The following is a 17458-nucleotide window of genomic DNA, read 5'->3' as shown; positions in this document are numbered from 1 at the left end:
TGGTGCTGGCCCAGGAGCAGACACTCCCAGGGCATGTGCTGCACTGGCTCAGCAACTCCTTCAGCACAGATGGAAATTATTCCTCAGTAATTAATGCCATGAAAGGAACGAGGCAAACACATCACCTGCTTCTGTGGGCACAGCCTGAGTGGGTCAGCATCCTCCCTGAAGTGACATGCTTTCAGACCAGTCTACTGTGGGGTGCCAGGCAGGTGACGCTGGGCTGAGACCACAGATCTGGAGAGGTTTGGGTGCAGCTGCAGTGTTTGGTTCAGCAAGCGCAGCAGAGGTGTGTGGTGGGAGACAGCAGACATCTGTCCTCTGTGCAGAAACCCCAGGCACCTGCTGATTTGGTGCCGTCGGCGTACAGGGAGGAGGCAGACACCACCGAAGACAGCCTGACCTGGCACAAAACCAGCGCCCTGTGCCAGCCCCCACTCTCCAGCTGGCTATTTCTGGCTAGTGGTACTGCAGGTCACTGACTCCAGTTTTTCTTCCTGAGATGGTAGCAAAAAAATCAGCGTAACCATCACTCCCAAAGCCAGCGTGCTCCAGGCTGCCAAGTCACAGCTTTAGAAGATTAAGTCACTCTTAATAAGGGTTTTGTTTCTAACTATGTAGTTAGGCTAATGCAAAGAATAATACAAGAAAATTGAATCTGATTCTACTAAAAGGAATTTACTCTCACAAATTAAGTCAGGAAAGCAGAGGTGAAGGTTAATAACTAGAGGTGAAGGTTAATAACCATACCCTGCTTTGTAACATTCATGAGGATTTAGTTCTCTCAAATTATTCCTAGTCCAGATGAGGACTGTTCACATCTGAGCAGTCTGCAATAGTGTTGTGCTAATGTTCATAGGCAGTTTTGTTTTCCTTTACAGGGAAAATCTGTGGGATCTATGGTCTGGGTCATGGATAGCTGGAATCCAGTGATCTCCTGCTTGTTAACAGGGCTTGTGCACACATTGACTAGAAGCAACCAGGATCAACTCAGAACACCAACGCTTTCCTCTGCAAGGAACCGTGTATCTCAGAAACGTTCTCTTATCTTTCTATTTTCCAGTAATCCCATGTTGAGGAAATAACATAAGGACATTGTAATAAATTAACTGCTTTGAACACCCAGGGAAGGAGAGAGGACACATTTCACAGCAATAGAGGTATTTTTGAAATTTTCATTAATATTTCCTATGAAAAAAAAAAACATAGCTCTTTTCGGCTTGTGAAACAAGGGAGGTTCAGCTCTGCCATCAGTATTTTTCTATAAAAATAAGGTTTTGTGTTTACTTGGTTTCTACAACTAAGCTGAATAGAAAGGAGAAGGCTCTTACAAACACTTCTGCTGTTGTATCACCCCCTCCCTCTGGAGACTACCTGCTAGAGGAATTCAGCTGGCTTCTGTAAATCTCTTCTTCAGACAAGCTCTAGATCTGCTGAGCCTAGTGCTTCTTTATAGGACACCTTTGTCTTGGCAGGGCTTGTGCTCCTGAGGAAATGACCTGGTGTCACGTTCTACTGTACAGTTCGCATTAGGTATGTTTTCTTCATCAAGCTGAAAAGTGAGTCCCCAAATGCCTCCCAGTGCTGGAGAGGTCTTGCAGGAGCTGCAGCCATGCCTTTGCTCCAACTTCTTACAGGAAGTCTAACTCGAGGGCTTGGTGAAGGGACACGAGGTCTGCATGGTTTGTGATCCTCCAGAAAGGCATGTTGTGCTGTAACAGAGATGACAAAGTCAGGTTTATCAAAGTGATTTCACAGCTAGGTGCAAGCAGCCCAGGTACAGCTGTAGGGCTGTGCAATACAGTGTTTCTGACAGCACTATCTCAGCATACCGTGTTCAGGAAGGACCTCAACCATACGCACATTGGTATCTGAAGCCTATCTTATCTGCACATCTGTTTATGACGGGCACCAGCACTGACTATCAGCTGCTTTTGCATGCTCATGATAGAAACCTCAGCACTCAGCTGTGAGCTGCTGCTTCACCCAAGAAAGCCTTTCCAGGGCTCCCAGGGAACCTGAGTAGATGACAACTCTGGCATGTGGCAGACAGCGTGAAGCCTGCAGACATGTCCTGACAGTAATCTGTGCACTTCATTGCCTTTAGTTAGCATGACTGAACAACCTATTCAGGCTTGTCCAAATCAATCCAACTGTTTGCTCCTTGTTTGTGATTCAGACTAATGGTAGATGCTGTGTATTGATCTGACTGCTGGCAACCAAGTCCTGACTCCCTCTGTGCTTCTGAGAAATTGCATTATCCTAACTGATAGCTGCATGCTATGATCAAGACATGCTATATCAAGATAATGTTTTGCAGGGACAATGTTCTACGCAATCCTAAATCACAGTAAAACAGAAACTTTAAACCCCCAAGAGACAGAAAACTCCCCATCTTAACATAATGAAAGATCTCTTGCATCAAAGGCAAAGCTTCCCCCTGGCTGCCCCAGACTGAAGAGTTCAGCCCTGGAAAAAGTCCCTGCAGAAAAAGACTGCTGCAGTAACTTCCCTTTGCATCAACCCACATTCCACCTTTGCAGAGTCAGAAACCCACCTGCTTAGCTGCAACCTCTTCATCACGCCCATCTCCAATTACCACATAGGTGACTTTCTTTCCAAATCGTGACACGATCCTCTCAAAACAGCTCTCTTTACCTGCCAAAAGACAATCCCATGATAATGAGTCTTAGACAGAAAGTAACAGAAGCATGAACTGGTCCCTTCTTCCCAGTATAGAAACACATTATTGTCTTACTGGGAAGGGGTTAACACCCAGTTCAGGTCATGGGGCCAGAAGCCACCACTATTACATGACCAGCTTGGACCACAGCAGCCACCGGCACTGCTCAGCTGCAGAAATTGTATTTCCTGTGTAAAAATCCCGGCTAATCCACAGCAGATGTCTCAGTGCCAGGTACTCAGCACAACCCCTTACCTATTTTTGTAGCACTATAAATATTTTCGATGGGAAACACCTCGCCCAATCCATACAGGAGAACTTTGGCAAGAGCTGGCACCAGTTGGGTGGTAGTGATCAGGATGTTCACACAGTTTTTTCTAAAAGAAGAAAAACACTTGTAAAAGGGGTAATGGTTTTAAACTAAATGAGTGCAGACTTAGACTAGATCTAAGGAAGAATTTTTTCACAATGAGGGTGGTGAAACCCTGGCCCAGGTTGCCCAGAGAGGTGGTAGAGGCCCCATCCCTGGAAACATTCCAGGTCAGGTTGGACGGGGCTCTGAGCAACCTGATCTAGTTGAAAATGTCCTTAAAAGGTCCCTTCCAACCCAAAGATTCTATGACTCCATGAAAAGCACATCTACAGCCAGTGGTGCCAAGGGCTACTCTGGGCAGCTTGCTCAGCTTTCCAATGTGCCATATGCTTTGCTGTCCTGCTTTCAGGAGGCTTTTTAGGCCAAGAATTTGATTTGTGGTTTTGGTTTGTTTGCTTTTTGTTTGAAACATAAATTCTGCTGCAGTAATGCAATTTTGCAAGCACAATCCTGTTACGGGGACCTTCCTAACAACAGATACTGCATCAGAAAAATCCCAAAGGGTGCTCAAGAGTGGAGTTCCACATGGTTTAGTGGCCATGGTGGTGTTGGGTTGACAGCTGGACTTGGTGATCTTAGAGGTCCTTTCCAACCTTTATGATTCTACGATTCATTTCTATGGACACTTGCAACACAGTATTGCATGCAAATCTAAGCGAGAGAAAGGTCTGAGAAAGCCATATACACACTTCCAGTTTCCATACCTGGACTGTATGAGTAGCAGGGACTTCAATGCAGTTTCCAGCCAGGAATCCGTTAGCACTTCTATATCGGTCCTTAGTCGTTGCAGGGCTTCCCTCTTCTGTGGGCTAAGAAGGCCTGGAAGGCAAGTAACACAAGTTTTCCCAGCTGAGTTGGCAAGTCTAACAAAGCGAGAGCCATCACTCAATTTAACAGCTGCCTGTTCTGCAATAAATAACACGGTACTGAAGACATCTGAAAGCTGAGACAGTCTCAAGGCAAAGGGAGAAACCAGCTTCCAGTGACACAGGTGATCCCAGACACCCATCTGTGACTCTGACTGTGGGGAAATGGGTAGATACTTTTCTCTAATAATTTCAAACCATTTCTGAGGATATGTGCAACAAAATGCATTTCTCTTGTACACTACAGCAGTAGGTGTTGTCCAAGGCTGCAGACAGCAGGGGAAGGAACTCCTGCAGTCACCCTCTCCGACTTCCTATTTCCCAAGGACCCTTTCCACTTTGATCCCTTTTAGATAACTTTTTGAATCTCCTTTTTTATCCCCATATTTTTTATCCCTTTTAGATAAAATTTTCTCAAAGCATCTGGGTTTGAATTAAAAGCAGCCAGAAATGGAGCCCATAGACTCAAACCTGCTCCCGTCAGTAAATACAAGGAAGGAGCACCTTGAGTCTGAACCTTTCTCCACGCAATTTCCAGCCCTGACGTATGAAACCCCCACTTCACTCCAGCCCTGAAGTACACTAGTCCTCTGACAATGAGGCCACGGAGGGACCCATTGAGGGCTGCACTGACAACTGCTTTACCATGTGGATTTTGACAGGTCCTGAAAAGCTCTGCATCCAGGTTTCTCACGTGCAAAATACGGAATAATGGTCTGACCCCTACCAGAAACAAGGTAATTGCAGCATACTGAAATGCAGACTCACACTGATATATTTTTAAGGATGAAAGTTATAGTTTTGAACACCTGGGTTTTAGAAAATATGTCCAAGAAAACGTTCTATCAAGTTGTTTTTTTGCTTAGGCAAAGGGTACCCAACCCCACAACCCACCACAGTCCGAGTCACCCTGCCAGGTGAGCTGCTCCAGCAGCACCTCTTTCCCAGGGATGTCAATGCCAAGATTCAGACTAAACAGAAAATTGATCTACGTTTGATATCTGCGGTTTGCATCATTATTACTACTTTCGCATTGGAAGGCAAGCAAAACTAGAAGATTTTAAGTGACTTTGTGAACAGATGGTAGAGATGTCATGTCAGACTATAAGCCCAACAGCCAAAAGGGTGAACACTGTATTTCTTGACAATGGCATGATAAAAGACCGATTTTGTGCAGACACAAGTGAAAAGACCTCCTAAGCAGCATGACATGCAAGTAATTCAGACCCATTCTAAGCAGAGTGACAGGCAGCCTTTCATACAAAATTAGCAAAGGGATGCCGTTTGCACCAAAATTTTCTCTTATGTACATGATTGACTGACCACCCCAATCTACATGATAACTCACAGACTCCACTGGGCACACCGTCCAGTTTTGGAAGATGCACCCTCTTAGATTCCATGGAGATTTCATCCCATTTAGCACTAGGAGAATGTTACTTTTCATGTCCAAACACTCAGGAAAGCAAAAGCTCTCAGGAAGGATGGAGTCTGGCACCACAAACCCTGTGTAGTGCTCAGATACTGGTGCAGGTGAACACTCACCTCCAACGTTAGTTTTGTATTTGTCGTAGATCTCTCGTACCCTGCGGTAGCGGAAGGCCAGTTTCCTCATCCAGTCTACTCCACCCTGGACACCAACTGATGAGCTGTGATTTGTGTTACTTCCTGAGCCACTGAAGCCATCCGTGGAGAAATTGTAGTTGCTATTTCAGAGAAGCAGATCTGTTACATGTGCCACATTAGCAGAATCACTGCAGCTTTTCTGGAGGGATTGCAGACTTCAGCTCTGACAGCAGCTAGGAAGGCACTTTGGAGAGGAACTCTGCACAGCCACCACTGCACTCCAACAGCAGAGAACAACTTCTACAGGCAATGTACTCTGATATCCAAATACATTTGCTGCCAGTTCTGAACTGCTGTACTGAAATGTACTGATTCAATTCTTCTTTCACACCCTTCGCTACAAAACCTTCCTTTGCTCTTTGATGGCTCATTCCTCTGCAATACAGAGCATCCTTCCCACTAACCCCCTTCTCATCCTGCAGTGATAAATCCCAGCATAGTATTTTTCAAACATAACATCTATATCTTTACATCACAGCTGCAGCTCCACAAGCAGATGAGCTGCTTTACCAGGTCCTGCTTCACCACTTTCCCCATATTCCTTTCTCCCAGACAGACAGGGACTTCTCAGACCTTCCCATGAGCCAGTTCAGCTCATTAATGCAGCAGAAAATTTACTCTCAACCCACATGATAGTGTACACAATCATCTCAGAGGGATGCAAACCACAGGGAGACTGAAGGTTGAGATCATGAAGTTTGGAGTGTTGGTCCTCCATTCATGACGTCATTGAGCACATAGGCAACATTCAACAGTGGACAATGTAATTCACATTGTAATTCCAAAAGTCTTAATGTTTTGTAAGTCTACAAAGAAATACCACGCAGCAAACAAACACCGTTTGCCAAATTTCATCCCCTGCATATTGCTGACCTCCATTCCTTGCGGGCATTTGGTTTTGCAGTCCCCACAAAAAACTACATCAGCTATAGATTTCATGCATTCATCAGTACACCACCTTAAATCTTGGCCATTGTCATCAGAAGCCACATCTTCTATGTGTACCTGGTCACACTCCTGTTTAAGAAAAAAATAAAAATAAAGTCACACTGTTGTAATCCAGAAACATACTGAAATTTGCAGATTAAAGAAAGTGTGATATAAAGCAATCCCCTCACATTTCCCAATAGCAACAGGCTACTGTTGCTGCCTCCAGAAACCTACACATAGCTTTCATTAGCTTTGTCTTCCAGTACTAGGTTTTACTCTACAGCACCTACAGGTCCTTGCCAAGACTGAGATTTGACGTAGCAGAAAAGTCTCAACAAAGCATGTTTCTATGACATTTCAAGTTGTATGTAAAAAAGGAATTTTGACACTCACTGAATAGGTTGGACTCAAAGCTCACTTGTCATTTGAAATCCTTTTGCCATTTCACAAAAACAAACCAAACAAAAAAACAAATACCCCAAACCCACATTATCTGGTCAAGTATTGATACTGCACTTCATCAACACATCTGTCAACTCCATTACTGGAGAACCACAGCACAAACCCTGGAGTGAAACTGCCGGGGCTGGTGCTTAGCACAGCTGATTTAACCCAGAGATAAACTGCAAACACATGAGGACAAGACGTGAATTTTCCCCATTTCAAGAATTTCCCACTGCTGCTACTAACCAACATCTACAGCAATAAGTTTTGTTGTGGATCACACAGTTAACATATCAATGACTACCTTTCCAGCACAAAAGACTGTACTTGGTGGTTTGTTTGTTTTTTTTTCTGGGGCAGGGAGGTAACTGCCCTTATCACCTTTGAAAAGTTCACAGCTGCAAGCAGTCACAGCCACAAATGGAAGCTTCATTTAAGTTTCTATTTGCATCAACAAAAACATCTTGTTTTCCCACGATGTACATCAGTGATGTCCCTACAATTAATTGTTCACTGTTCATATTCAGCCTTCCTAAGCTTTAAACTAGTCCTGTAAATTCTGCAAACTAGGTCCATGAGTCTATATTTGTAGACCCATATCAAAGGTGACATGAGTCAGGAAATTTGCTATTTCTAACCATTTAATTCCACATTCTGGCATAAATTCACACCTTCCTGTATAGATGACATTACTGTGTCCATTACTGTCTGATAATACAGCATAGCACAGCATACAGTATTGCCATGATTGTAAAGCAAAGATTTATATTCAACTTCTGTGGAGGCAAACAGTGAGATGTATTTAATTTGGCAAAGAATACTGTGCATGAAAGAGGATGGGAGCTCGGATGGGAATGGGAGAGCAGCAGAGAGCGCCTGCAGGAAAGGAAAATGGAGGGTGCTGTGGGACCTCCATGTGTACAGCCTGCTTGCCTGTGGAAGCGTGTCCTTCACAGTTGTTACACAGCCAATGTAACCTACTGAGACACCGGCTGAGACGCACAAGTTGTATCCTGCCCTTGGCTTAGTCAAAGCCCCTGAGAACTGACATTTTCAGGGTCACCTGTTTCCCCACACCTTTGGTCTCCATTTCAAAACAGGAGAAAGAAAAGTGCTTACCAGTCCAGAAGGAAAATACAAGATAAAGCAGACATCACTCTTAATTATACAGGTTCAAGTAGAAACCCGTAAGAGAGCTAAGAGAGCTCATGACACTAGAAGTCTGCAGAACATCTGCCTCAGATAAAAGAGTACACCTCTTTGATTTGATTGTGCTTAGAACCACTTCAGTTTTGTCAGACTGTTATGTTTCAGTATTAAGTGGCTCTGAAGCACAATGGCCCTCACAAATGGTGGAGTGTAATTCTAACAAAGTAATGTGGAGTTTTGCCTTTCAAAAGCATTTGCCATGTACCTCCAAGTCATTGAAAAACAAGTGAGTATCAGCTACTTCAAAGATCATCTCCTCCATTGACAGACCTGAGCCAATCACTAGAGTTGGATCCTGGCAAAACAAAAAGAGAAAATGTAAATTCATTGTGGTTACAGGCACATAAATTTTTCATCAGTTACATTGCAGTTTCCACTGTATATCAAGCCTGATGTAATTGCATCTGCATTCAGTGGTGTGAACTACAATTTCCATAGTATTTTAAAAAACTTGATTAAAACAAAAATCCACATTCTGGTAATACATTGACACAAAATGTAACAAAACACTTCAGTACTGCATAGCAGGAACTGATGCATTTTCAGAGGCAATACGAACAAAACATTCAAAAAATCTTCAACATATTTTGAAGTATTTTGAAGGAGAAAAAATACTGCCTTTAACTATGTGCTATGACCTCAATAATTCCCAATGATGATACATTTTAAGACTTGATTGTTAGAAGGGAAGTGTTTGTGAGGTCCATATCCTTAGCTCTGTATAAAGCCAAGTGTAGTGTTCTTTCCCTGCCCCAGACTGCCAACGAGTTAGAAGTACCACCTTATGCATTTAAAACAAAATATAATTTTCTATTCCTTTTCCAAATATTAACATTTAATTCTGCATGACAGATATGGTTTTTCTTCCACAGAAAAGACAATATTACCTTGCCATATTTTTGAGCGTAAGACCCTGTAAGAAGTGAATGGAAGATTATGATAGTTTCATCCAGGTCCCAGAGAAACACTCGCTGCATAAAGAATAAAAGCAGGTTAGAGTTGAGATATTCCAAGCACTGAGCTACAATAAAGGAGCAAGTTTTAGGGTTTTTTTTGTGGTTAGTTGCAGTATGCTTTTAACAGGTATGAACAACAGTATTCATCTTACAGGCTGAACACATTATTAAACTCTTTCAGTTTATCGCAGTGGAATTTGTATACTGCTACAATGCAGCTACGCAGTCAGAATAAGGCTCTCTTCGTCAAACTATTTCAAAAGCTTCTCTTGCTTTTATAGTTAAGAGCGCTAATGAACTTTAGAGCCTTGCTAGGGTAGACGTTTACTGTCTGTGATCTGGAGAGCACCAGGTAAATGACCTTGGTGTTTATCAGAGACCCCTTTGTTATGATAAATAAGGGGGATTGGCTGCCATGAGGAATAGCAGAGTTTCAGTACAGAAGGACTTTGATAAACTTGAGAATGGGGCCAACCAACCCCTGCAGTTGTTCAGTAACTGCAGATTCTGCATGTGGGGTAGAATAACCCCTCATATTGGTCCAGGCTGGAAGGAGCTGATGGGTACAGCAGACATCAGGTGCAGTATGAGCCAGCAGCGCACTCTCCCTGTGGATAAGACAAACGGCATGCTGGAGAATACAAAGTGTGCCTAGTTGACAGAAGGAAGGTGCTGTCTCATTGTACTTGGCACTGGGGATGTCACCCCAGATTGCACCCCCAGTTCCAGAGGTGTGTGAGGAAAGTAGAGAGCGGCCAGCAAAAGGCTGTCGAGACGGCCAGCAGCCTAGAGGAGAGGCTGAGGGAGCTGTGACTGTTTACCTCAGCAAAGAGGAGACTTAGGGTGATCTAGTAGCAGACCACGACTAATTGAAGAGGAACAGCAAAAATGATGAAGACAAATTCTTCTCAGTAGTGACAGGTGGAAAATTGCCATGGAATAAGAAGGGGAAATTTGCAGCTTGGGAGATTCCAGTTGGAGATAGAAAACCTCCTTCCCCGGGTGGATGTGGTACTCCTGGGGCCCATCACTAGACAGTAAAGGATCTCCAACCCTGGAAATTCTCAAGATTCAGCTAGACAAAGCCATGGTTTTAGTGCTGGGGACAGCCCTGCTCTGAGCAGAAGGCTGTACTAGAGACACCCAGATGTCTCCTCCATTGATGCCACTATGATTCCAAGACACATTTAAGTGATGCTTGTCAAGGACCACTGAAGAACTCATTTGGGCCAGTTCTCAGATAACATTAGTCATGGGCATTTCCCAAATTCTCTCTCACTACAGGAAAGACATGGATCTGTTGGAGGCGGGCCAGAGGAGGCCACAAAAATGATGAAAGGGATGGAACACCTGTCCTATGAGGACAGGCTGAGAGAGTTGGAGTTGTTCAGCCTGGAGAAGAGAAGGCTCCGGGGAGATCTTATTGCAGTCCTTAAAGGGGGCTTAGAAGAAAGATGGGGACAGACTTTTTAGCAGGGCCTGTAGCAACAGAACAAGGGGTAACAGTTTTAAACCAAAAGAGGGCAGATTTAGACTAGATCTAAGGAAGAAATGTTTCACAATGAGGGTGGTGAAACCCTGGCCCAGGTTGCCCAGAGAGGTGGTAGATGCCCCATCCCTGTAAACATTCCAAGTCAGGTTGGACGAGGCTCTGAGCACCCTGCTCTAGTTGAAGATGTCCCTGCTCATTGCAGGGGTGTTGGACTAGATGACCTTTTAAGGTCCCTTCCAACCCAAAGATTCTATGATTCTATTCTATGCAATGCTACCTGTAGAAAACAAGATTACTACTTACCTCCAGTTCACTGTCCTGTGAGGAGGAGGTATCTGCTTTCCTTTTCCCCCTGTTCTTCCCGGGGATGTTTTTTCTTGCCTGCTCATCTAACTCTTTACTTGCTGTTGCTCTTGATAATGAAGGACTTGTGGATGCATCTCCTAGAAAAAAGAAATCACACAGGTCTCATCACCTCATGTTTCAAAACAAATACCAACATAAAACTTAGAGCATTTGGCCACAGACCTCCTTTGCAAAAGGCAAGATGGTATCTTGCTTTAACGATGCAGCAGTTGAACCCTTATTAGAACATAAAACATGATTTCTTTGTCCCATCATTTCAAAACAGCTCTGTCTTCTCAATTCAGTCTACCAGGACCGAGCTACTTACTGCATTCTGCCTGCAGTAGAAAGCCAAAGACAGAGCACCCTCCCTCCTAAGGCGTGTAACCCCTCAGATGTCTCACGACCCTGGAACTACTTTATTTCTCAATTGTTTCTTTTAATACTTCTTGAGAGAGCACCAGAAACCCTTGGTTTGCGATGAGTGTACAAAGGAAAGTATTTAACAATGCTCCTCTGTCCCACGTTTCCCGGAGTAGTCAAATGCCTTTTGTGTCAAGCGACACTATACAAAATATGCTGTTTCCACCTCCAAACACACTACTCACTCCTATGCCACTGTAAGCTTTTGACTAACAGTTAAACAACAGTCAGTGCACAGAGTTATCTGGAGTGTGTTAATCACACACCAATCCACAGTGTGCTAACTGTGAAACAGACATAGACTACAGCTCCACTGGCCTAGCCAAGAATCAGTAAAGAATAACAGAGATGATCTCAGCCCTGGAGACACAGACTTGGCCAAGCACCATGGCCATGACTGATGGGGATACATTATGGAGCCACTCTGCTACTGGTAAGAACACCTTTCCCAGGAAAAGAGTAAAGCAACACTATTAAAAAAAAAAAAAAAAAAAAAAATCAATGTTTTGATGTGAAGAATATTACAATCATGATGGGAGATACTCTCTAAATCCTTTATTAACAGTTCAGGCAGAAGAGTTAACATCCCAGATATCTGCCTAACTAGTTCAGAAATCGGACCAGAACTGCAGTGGTAAGGCAGAGGGCACAGGGGACTTGAAAGAGCTTCAATTCAGTCTGGGTCTTGAAGAAGAGACATTGCAAATCCTATGAAAATTCATGCAAAATGGTGAACTTGGTGTATTCCTGAGCTAAGAAAACGGCACTGAAAACATTAACAACTGGGCCATTCCCTGGTCAGTGCCTTGAAATAACAGGTCAATTCCTTAGGTTTTCAACATCAAATAAGAACACATTCTCATGGGTAAATCTGCTGCTTCTCACCCCAACTAGAGGGCACCTGTTTCCTGAAAGAGGGAAAGTGCTTGAAGCACCATGCTTTTTGATTTACAACATCACAGTGTGGTGTTTGTCATGCCCTGTCTGTAGCATCCCATAAGGTAAAGATGAGAGGTCTGGAACTTCACTGAGTTCAAAATTGTCGATTTGGGTGCTTTGCTCACTGGCAGCCACCCATCCTTGCTTTCAGGTTTCAAGAGCCAAGCATTACCAGAGGAATGTCTTTGCACTGTCCGCGTAGGCACCATGGCGTTTGTTTTTTCGGTTGGATACGTAGCTGTTGCTAATGCAGTACTCTCCGTGTTGCTGTCTGCTGGTGTTACAACTCCAAAGCCAGAACTTGGGTAACATGTCTGGTACTGACTTTGGCCGAGGATCGTGTACGTAGGATATTCCTGCTAGAGGAAAGCATCGGTTATGATAGGACACTTCTTAATATAGAAAGTTTTCTGAAAGATGACTTTTATGCTAGAATATGTCTCTCAAAGACAAATCCCAGCAAGACCACAGTCTGACTTTATGCCATTTCTTTCTGCTTACATAAGACATCCCAAAAAAAGGTCGAGAGATCCAACTTCCCAATCGGACAGGCAGGTTCTGCAGACAGGAGGCCAGCAATCACAAGGCCACTCCTCTGCCTCCAGTTTCTTCAAAAATGATGTGACAGGAACAGGGGAGTATCAAGTGGATGCCATGGCATCATCCACACTGTGTTCTGGAATTTGTGGTTTTGTCTTGTATTTTACTTCCTGATACCAGATGTACTGATAGCAACAGAAAGTGGTCTTGGCACTGGCTGACCGTGCAATCCTGGCCACAAGAGCTCCAGGATAAACCGCATTTACTCATGTCCTGACTTCAGCAACCAGTTATTTTGCATGCTGTGATGAAAGATATCCATGTATGAAGACTATTTACTCCTTTAGGAGATCACCAAGCACCTGAAGCTGTTCTTGAGGATTTTAATTTCTTTTACTGATAGTAAAGAAAGCAGCCACCCCAAATGTCATGTCACACAGTGCACTCCCAATTCCCTCAAAGAGTAACCTGGATTTGTGAACCAGGTACCTTGGTCTGCACTACTGAAGGAAAATTTCTCCCCTTACAGCTCCAAGCAAGTTTACGTTAATGAAAGTACCTTAAAAAGCAACAGCATGAGCATACAAGGATTTTTGTGCATCCATTGCATTTTCCACACTTCCTATATTCTCTTTCTGCAAAAGTTGTGACACTGAAGGGTTCCTTTGTATAGCTAAATATTCAGAATGGCAGTTAACGACTGACAGTGCTGTGTATTACCCACAGCAGGTCAACAGTCAAGGGGAAGGGCTCTGTGCTGGCTGCAGGGCTTTTTTTTACTTTGTTTTAGTCTAGCACCATCAGAATGCATCTCCTACCCTACTGGGGGGTTTTTTTGTTTGTTTTGTTTGTGTACAACCTATTTTCCTTTTCTTGCTGAGGGAGAACAAAGGCATTCAAAAAACATCCACCTATAATCCTCCCTGTAGGTTTGGTTCTCAAAATAGCTCTATTGTTTCTTCTCCACCGTCTCTCTTGCAGAGATCTCAGTACCCTGTTTAAGATTCAGTACACAGTCTGCAGACAAGGAAACAGCTTTGAACAGATGAAGTGAGTTTGCTGCGAAGGCCGAAGGGAAAAGCACCGTGGTCAAAGAGACAGCAAGAGTTACATACTGAGCCCTATAACTCTAGCACCCGTTGTGCTCCATTTGAAGTGATGCAAATATTTGGCCTTCCTTTGTTAGTTTTGAGTAATGTGTTAAACGAAGATGAAGTAGATGCTGCCCATAAATATAACAAGGAAGTAGTTTTACCTGTGAGATGCTGGCTACTGCTGATGTGGAAATATTGACAACAGTTGAGGATGTGGAGACTGGACTGGCATTGGTAGTTGATGCTGTAAAATTAAGAATTACTGCATTAAATGCTTCCAGAAAAGCACAAGAGACAAGACCAATCCAAGCTGGATAAGTACTTACTAGGCTTATGTGCAAGCATTTGTGCTTCCAGCAGCACTCTGCTTGTAACAGCCAAAAAAGAGTTGGGCTATATTTTGAAACCAGTTACATTGCAACTGAGCTTACAGGGACGGAGAGCTAGCATGTCTTCAAAAACAGTACTTTCAAATGGTTGAAAAACTTTTTCCCTCCACACCTGCTAAGCAATTGGAGTAAAGTTTGTAGTTTCACATTGTTCCTAGAAGTTTTGAGAAAACCACAATCACATTCTGATGTTCAATCATTAGCAGTTGAAAATGAGTAAGAAGAAAACAGTAAAATGGATATGAATGTGTTTAAATTAGTTCTGATTAAAAGTATTCTCTCTGCATTGGACTGAGCATATTTAGACTAATTATATACAAAAATTTAAGGAAATAGTGAAAATATTTCAAATAGTATAAAAAGGGCACTTCCTACTGGAGAAAGTGAACATATCTCCCTATATCCCTGTGATACTACAATTGGTTTTTGGATGAGACTTTCTAAAATAATTTGTCAACAGCTTGTAGGACAAATTATTAGAAACATGTAGTTGTTCAGATTAATTTTAAGATGTTTAATAGCGTTCATGTCCCTGCATTCACTTCTTCCAAAACACAGAAAAGACTGCTAGAGCCTCTTCTTGGAACACCAGTCATTTAGCAGATTTTGTGATTTTACAGCCACAGGGCCACTCCATTAACCATTACTCCACATGGGGTTTCAGGACCCTCAAGGATTAGTGAAAACAAATAATGAAATCAGCATGAACAAAATCAGGATGTACTAAACCAGGTGCCACCAAGAAATATTTTCTTTTGCTAAACCTTCTTTCTCTGCACATAAATAAAACCAAAAATCACTTTTAGATGCTTATGAAAAGGCTTGCAGAAATCCAGAGTATCACCTACTTTACCCTCCCTCCAAGAAAAGCCCTCACTTTCTGCAAATAACACCCATGTGGAATTCACCCCAAGACTGAAGAACTCAAGCTTCTGAAGGCTTCAGTCTTTCTACCCCAGGGAAAGTTTTTTTTTGGAAAGAGACCCCACCATGAACTCTTAATCAACGTATGTTGTGTTATGGCAAGCACAGATTCTACCTGGTGAATGGCTCCTCAAAAGAGGAATGCATCTGAAATATGCCTCAAAAAAGATGAAAAACAACAAAAAAAAAGTATCTTAAGCGCAGAAATACACAGTATTTACAAGAGGTGAGAAAGGTGAAGAGTGGCATCTCTGCAGAAGCAAAAAGCAAGGTAAATAATTAGCCCCTGGGAATCCCCTCATAGATAGTAGTGTTCAAAAACAGATGGGAGAGAATTCTGGGGGGGAGAACATTTAGAAAAAGGAGAAAAGGCTGCACTAAACAGCAATAATGGTAATAAAGATACTCAAGTACCTACAGTAGCTATACAGCTACTAGAAACACAGCTGTGAGAGTAAGGTGCCCATTACAGATACTACGCATAAGCAACTGCTAGTGAACAGGGGTTAGTTTCCAAATACAACTCCTTCCAACTATACATGTTATGGAAACAATCAAGGCTGTTATTACCTTAAGAAAATATTACTTCCTAGGTCACTGTGAATTGCAGCTCTCCAGAAAAGACCCTCACTAATGCAGAACAAATCTGCTGTGAAGCTGGAGGAGATGAACCATCTAGAAGACAGATTATTCTAACATCTCTCTAAGATTATCACAGAGAGGAAACAGAAAGCGATTCTCATCTGTAGTACTCTGAAGAGGCTGCTTCTCCACTGAGATAGATAACAGAGTTAAGAAATTACAGAAAAAAAGATTCCAGCTGCCGGGGTTCTGGTAAAAAAACAGATTACCTCATATGAACTTTATTGTTTACCTTAACTCTGGTTTCCTTCCAACATTTTTTTTTATTTTATTACCTTTTATCTATGCAGTGTTACACATCAGATCTTTACAAACAGCTCCCACTGGACAGATTAACCAACTCTTTCTGCACTGTGCCTCAGTTCCTTTTACCTGTGAATGGGCCAAAAACATGCAAAAATGTTTGGCATGGATGTACCAAAAAGGACTGCTTCATGGTCTCAGGTTTAACAGACCAGCAAACACAAGTTTGAAGTTGCTGTGGCTCTTTCCTCTTCTCCATTTCCAGAGCTCATCCTCAGACCTTATATCCCTGCCTCCCTCTGCCTTATTCAGCCCACTCAGTTTTGCTTCAGTTGTTTTCAAAGTTGTTGCAACCTGCTTCATGTGCTGGGAAGGGAAATTGCAATTAATGCATTTTATGTTTCATTTGGCTGCTCTGCTCTCACAGGGAAGGAAGAGGCAAGGCAAGAAGCAGCCATTCCTCCCACATTGCTCCCAGCACTTCCAAGCGCCTCTGCGACGTACCACCATGGACACAGCTCAGGTGAGTACAAAAAGTAAAATCTTCAGTCACTAAGTACATCTCACCATTTACCAGGGTTCAAATATCACATTAATTCAGTCCAGCATTTGCAGACTAAACCATACCCATGCACTGAAATACACCTCTGGTGGGACAGTAGCGTTGTACAACTGTGTATCATGCTACTATTTTGATCGGAGAGAAAAGATTTTCAAGAGGTTACTATCAAAGCAACTTTGTCCACCCTTCTAGGTCCTGCTCCACCACCTCCCTTACACCAGCCCAAGTACTGAGCTGACCACTCAGTGGCTGCTTGCTAATTTGACGAAAAGGAAACATAGCAAATCCAAAATAGGTAGAGTTTCCTGCCAGTTTGCAAAAAGTTTTTCAGAAAAGTGATAGCATTTACACAATTCAGGTGACTTTTTCAAACTTTCAAAGAGCAGCCTGAAGGGAAACTCTCCTCAAATCACACATTCTCACAGCAGTGCGGATCAAATGTTTCAAAGTCCTTCTGCGGAGCGAGGCCCAATGGCAGCTCCGTCACCTCACCAGCCCCCAGGGATTCGCGTGCTCACCGTGGCACACCGCTGGCAAACCTGCCAGGGGTCATGCTATACAGAACCGTTTCTGACTCCAGGCAATTAAAGCTGGTGCAATAAAATTTTATCATTCATTCTGCCTGTGGGAGTACCTGTAGGAGACTTATGTTTGAAGGAAGGTAGTATTTCCAGTGTTGCATTGCTCATGTTATGAGCGTGAAAAGTAAATTAAGGATAAACATTACGCTGGGCCATTTACGGTTACAATGATGCAAGCTGAGCAGGTACCATGACAT

The 17458-nt window shown here is 43.0% G+C and overlaps 1 protein-coding gene across 2 annotated transcripts in view; it reads right to left on the bottom strand.

Annotated features, from left to right (window-relative positions):
• Positions 1 to 1152: 1152 nt before the first annotated feature.
• EYA3 (EYA transcriptional coactivator and phosphatase 3) overlaps positions 1153 to 17458 on the bottom strand; it is a 35046-nt gene continuing 18740 nt past the window's right edge. For both annotated transcript variants that reach the window (XM_010296219.1, XM_010296227.1), the window contains 11 exons: positions 14082 to 14164; positions 12459 to 12645; positions 10883 to 11022; positions 9019 to 9102; positions 8337 to 8426; positions 6507 to 6565; positions 5468 to 5628; positions 3761 to 3875; positions 2939 to 3060; positions 2558 to 2658; positions 1153 to 1712 (listed from right to left, as the gene is read on the bottom strand). In XM_010296219.1, coding sequence (XP_010294521.1) covers positions 1632 to 1712; positions 2558 to 2658; positions 2939 to 3060; positions 3761 to 3875; positions 5468 to 5628; positions 6507 to 6565; positions 8337 to 8426; positions 9019 to 9102; positions 10883 to 11022; positions 12459 to 12645; positions 14082 to 14164 — 1223 coding nt within the window. In that variant the 3' untranslated portion in view covers positions 1153 to 1631. The remainder of the gene's footprint in view (positions 1713 to 2557; positions 2659 to 2938; positions 3061 to 3760; positions 3876 to 5467; positions 5629 to 6506; positions 6566 to 8336; positions 8427 to 9018; positions 9103 to 10882; positions 11023 to 12458; positions 12646 to 14081; positions 14165 to 17458) is intronic.

This window comes from Phaethon lepturus, unplaced genomic scaffold (assembly GCF_000687285.1).
Source record: "Phaethon lepturus isolate BGI_N335 unplaced genomic scaffold, ASM68728v1 scaffold25340, whole genome shotgun sequence".
NCBI lineage: Eukaryota > Metazoa > Chordata > Aves > Phaethontiformes > Phaethontidae > Phaethon > Phaethon lepturus.
This window is presented reverse-complemented; position numbering and strand designations above follow the sequence as displayed.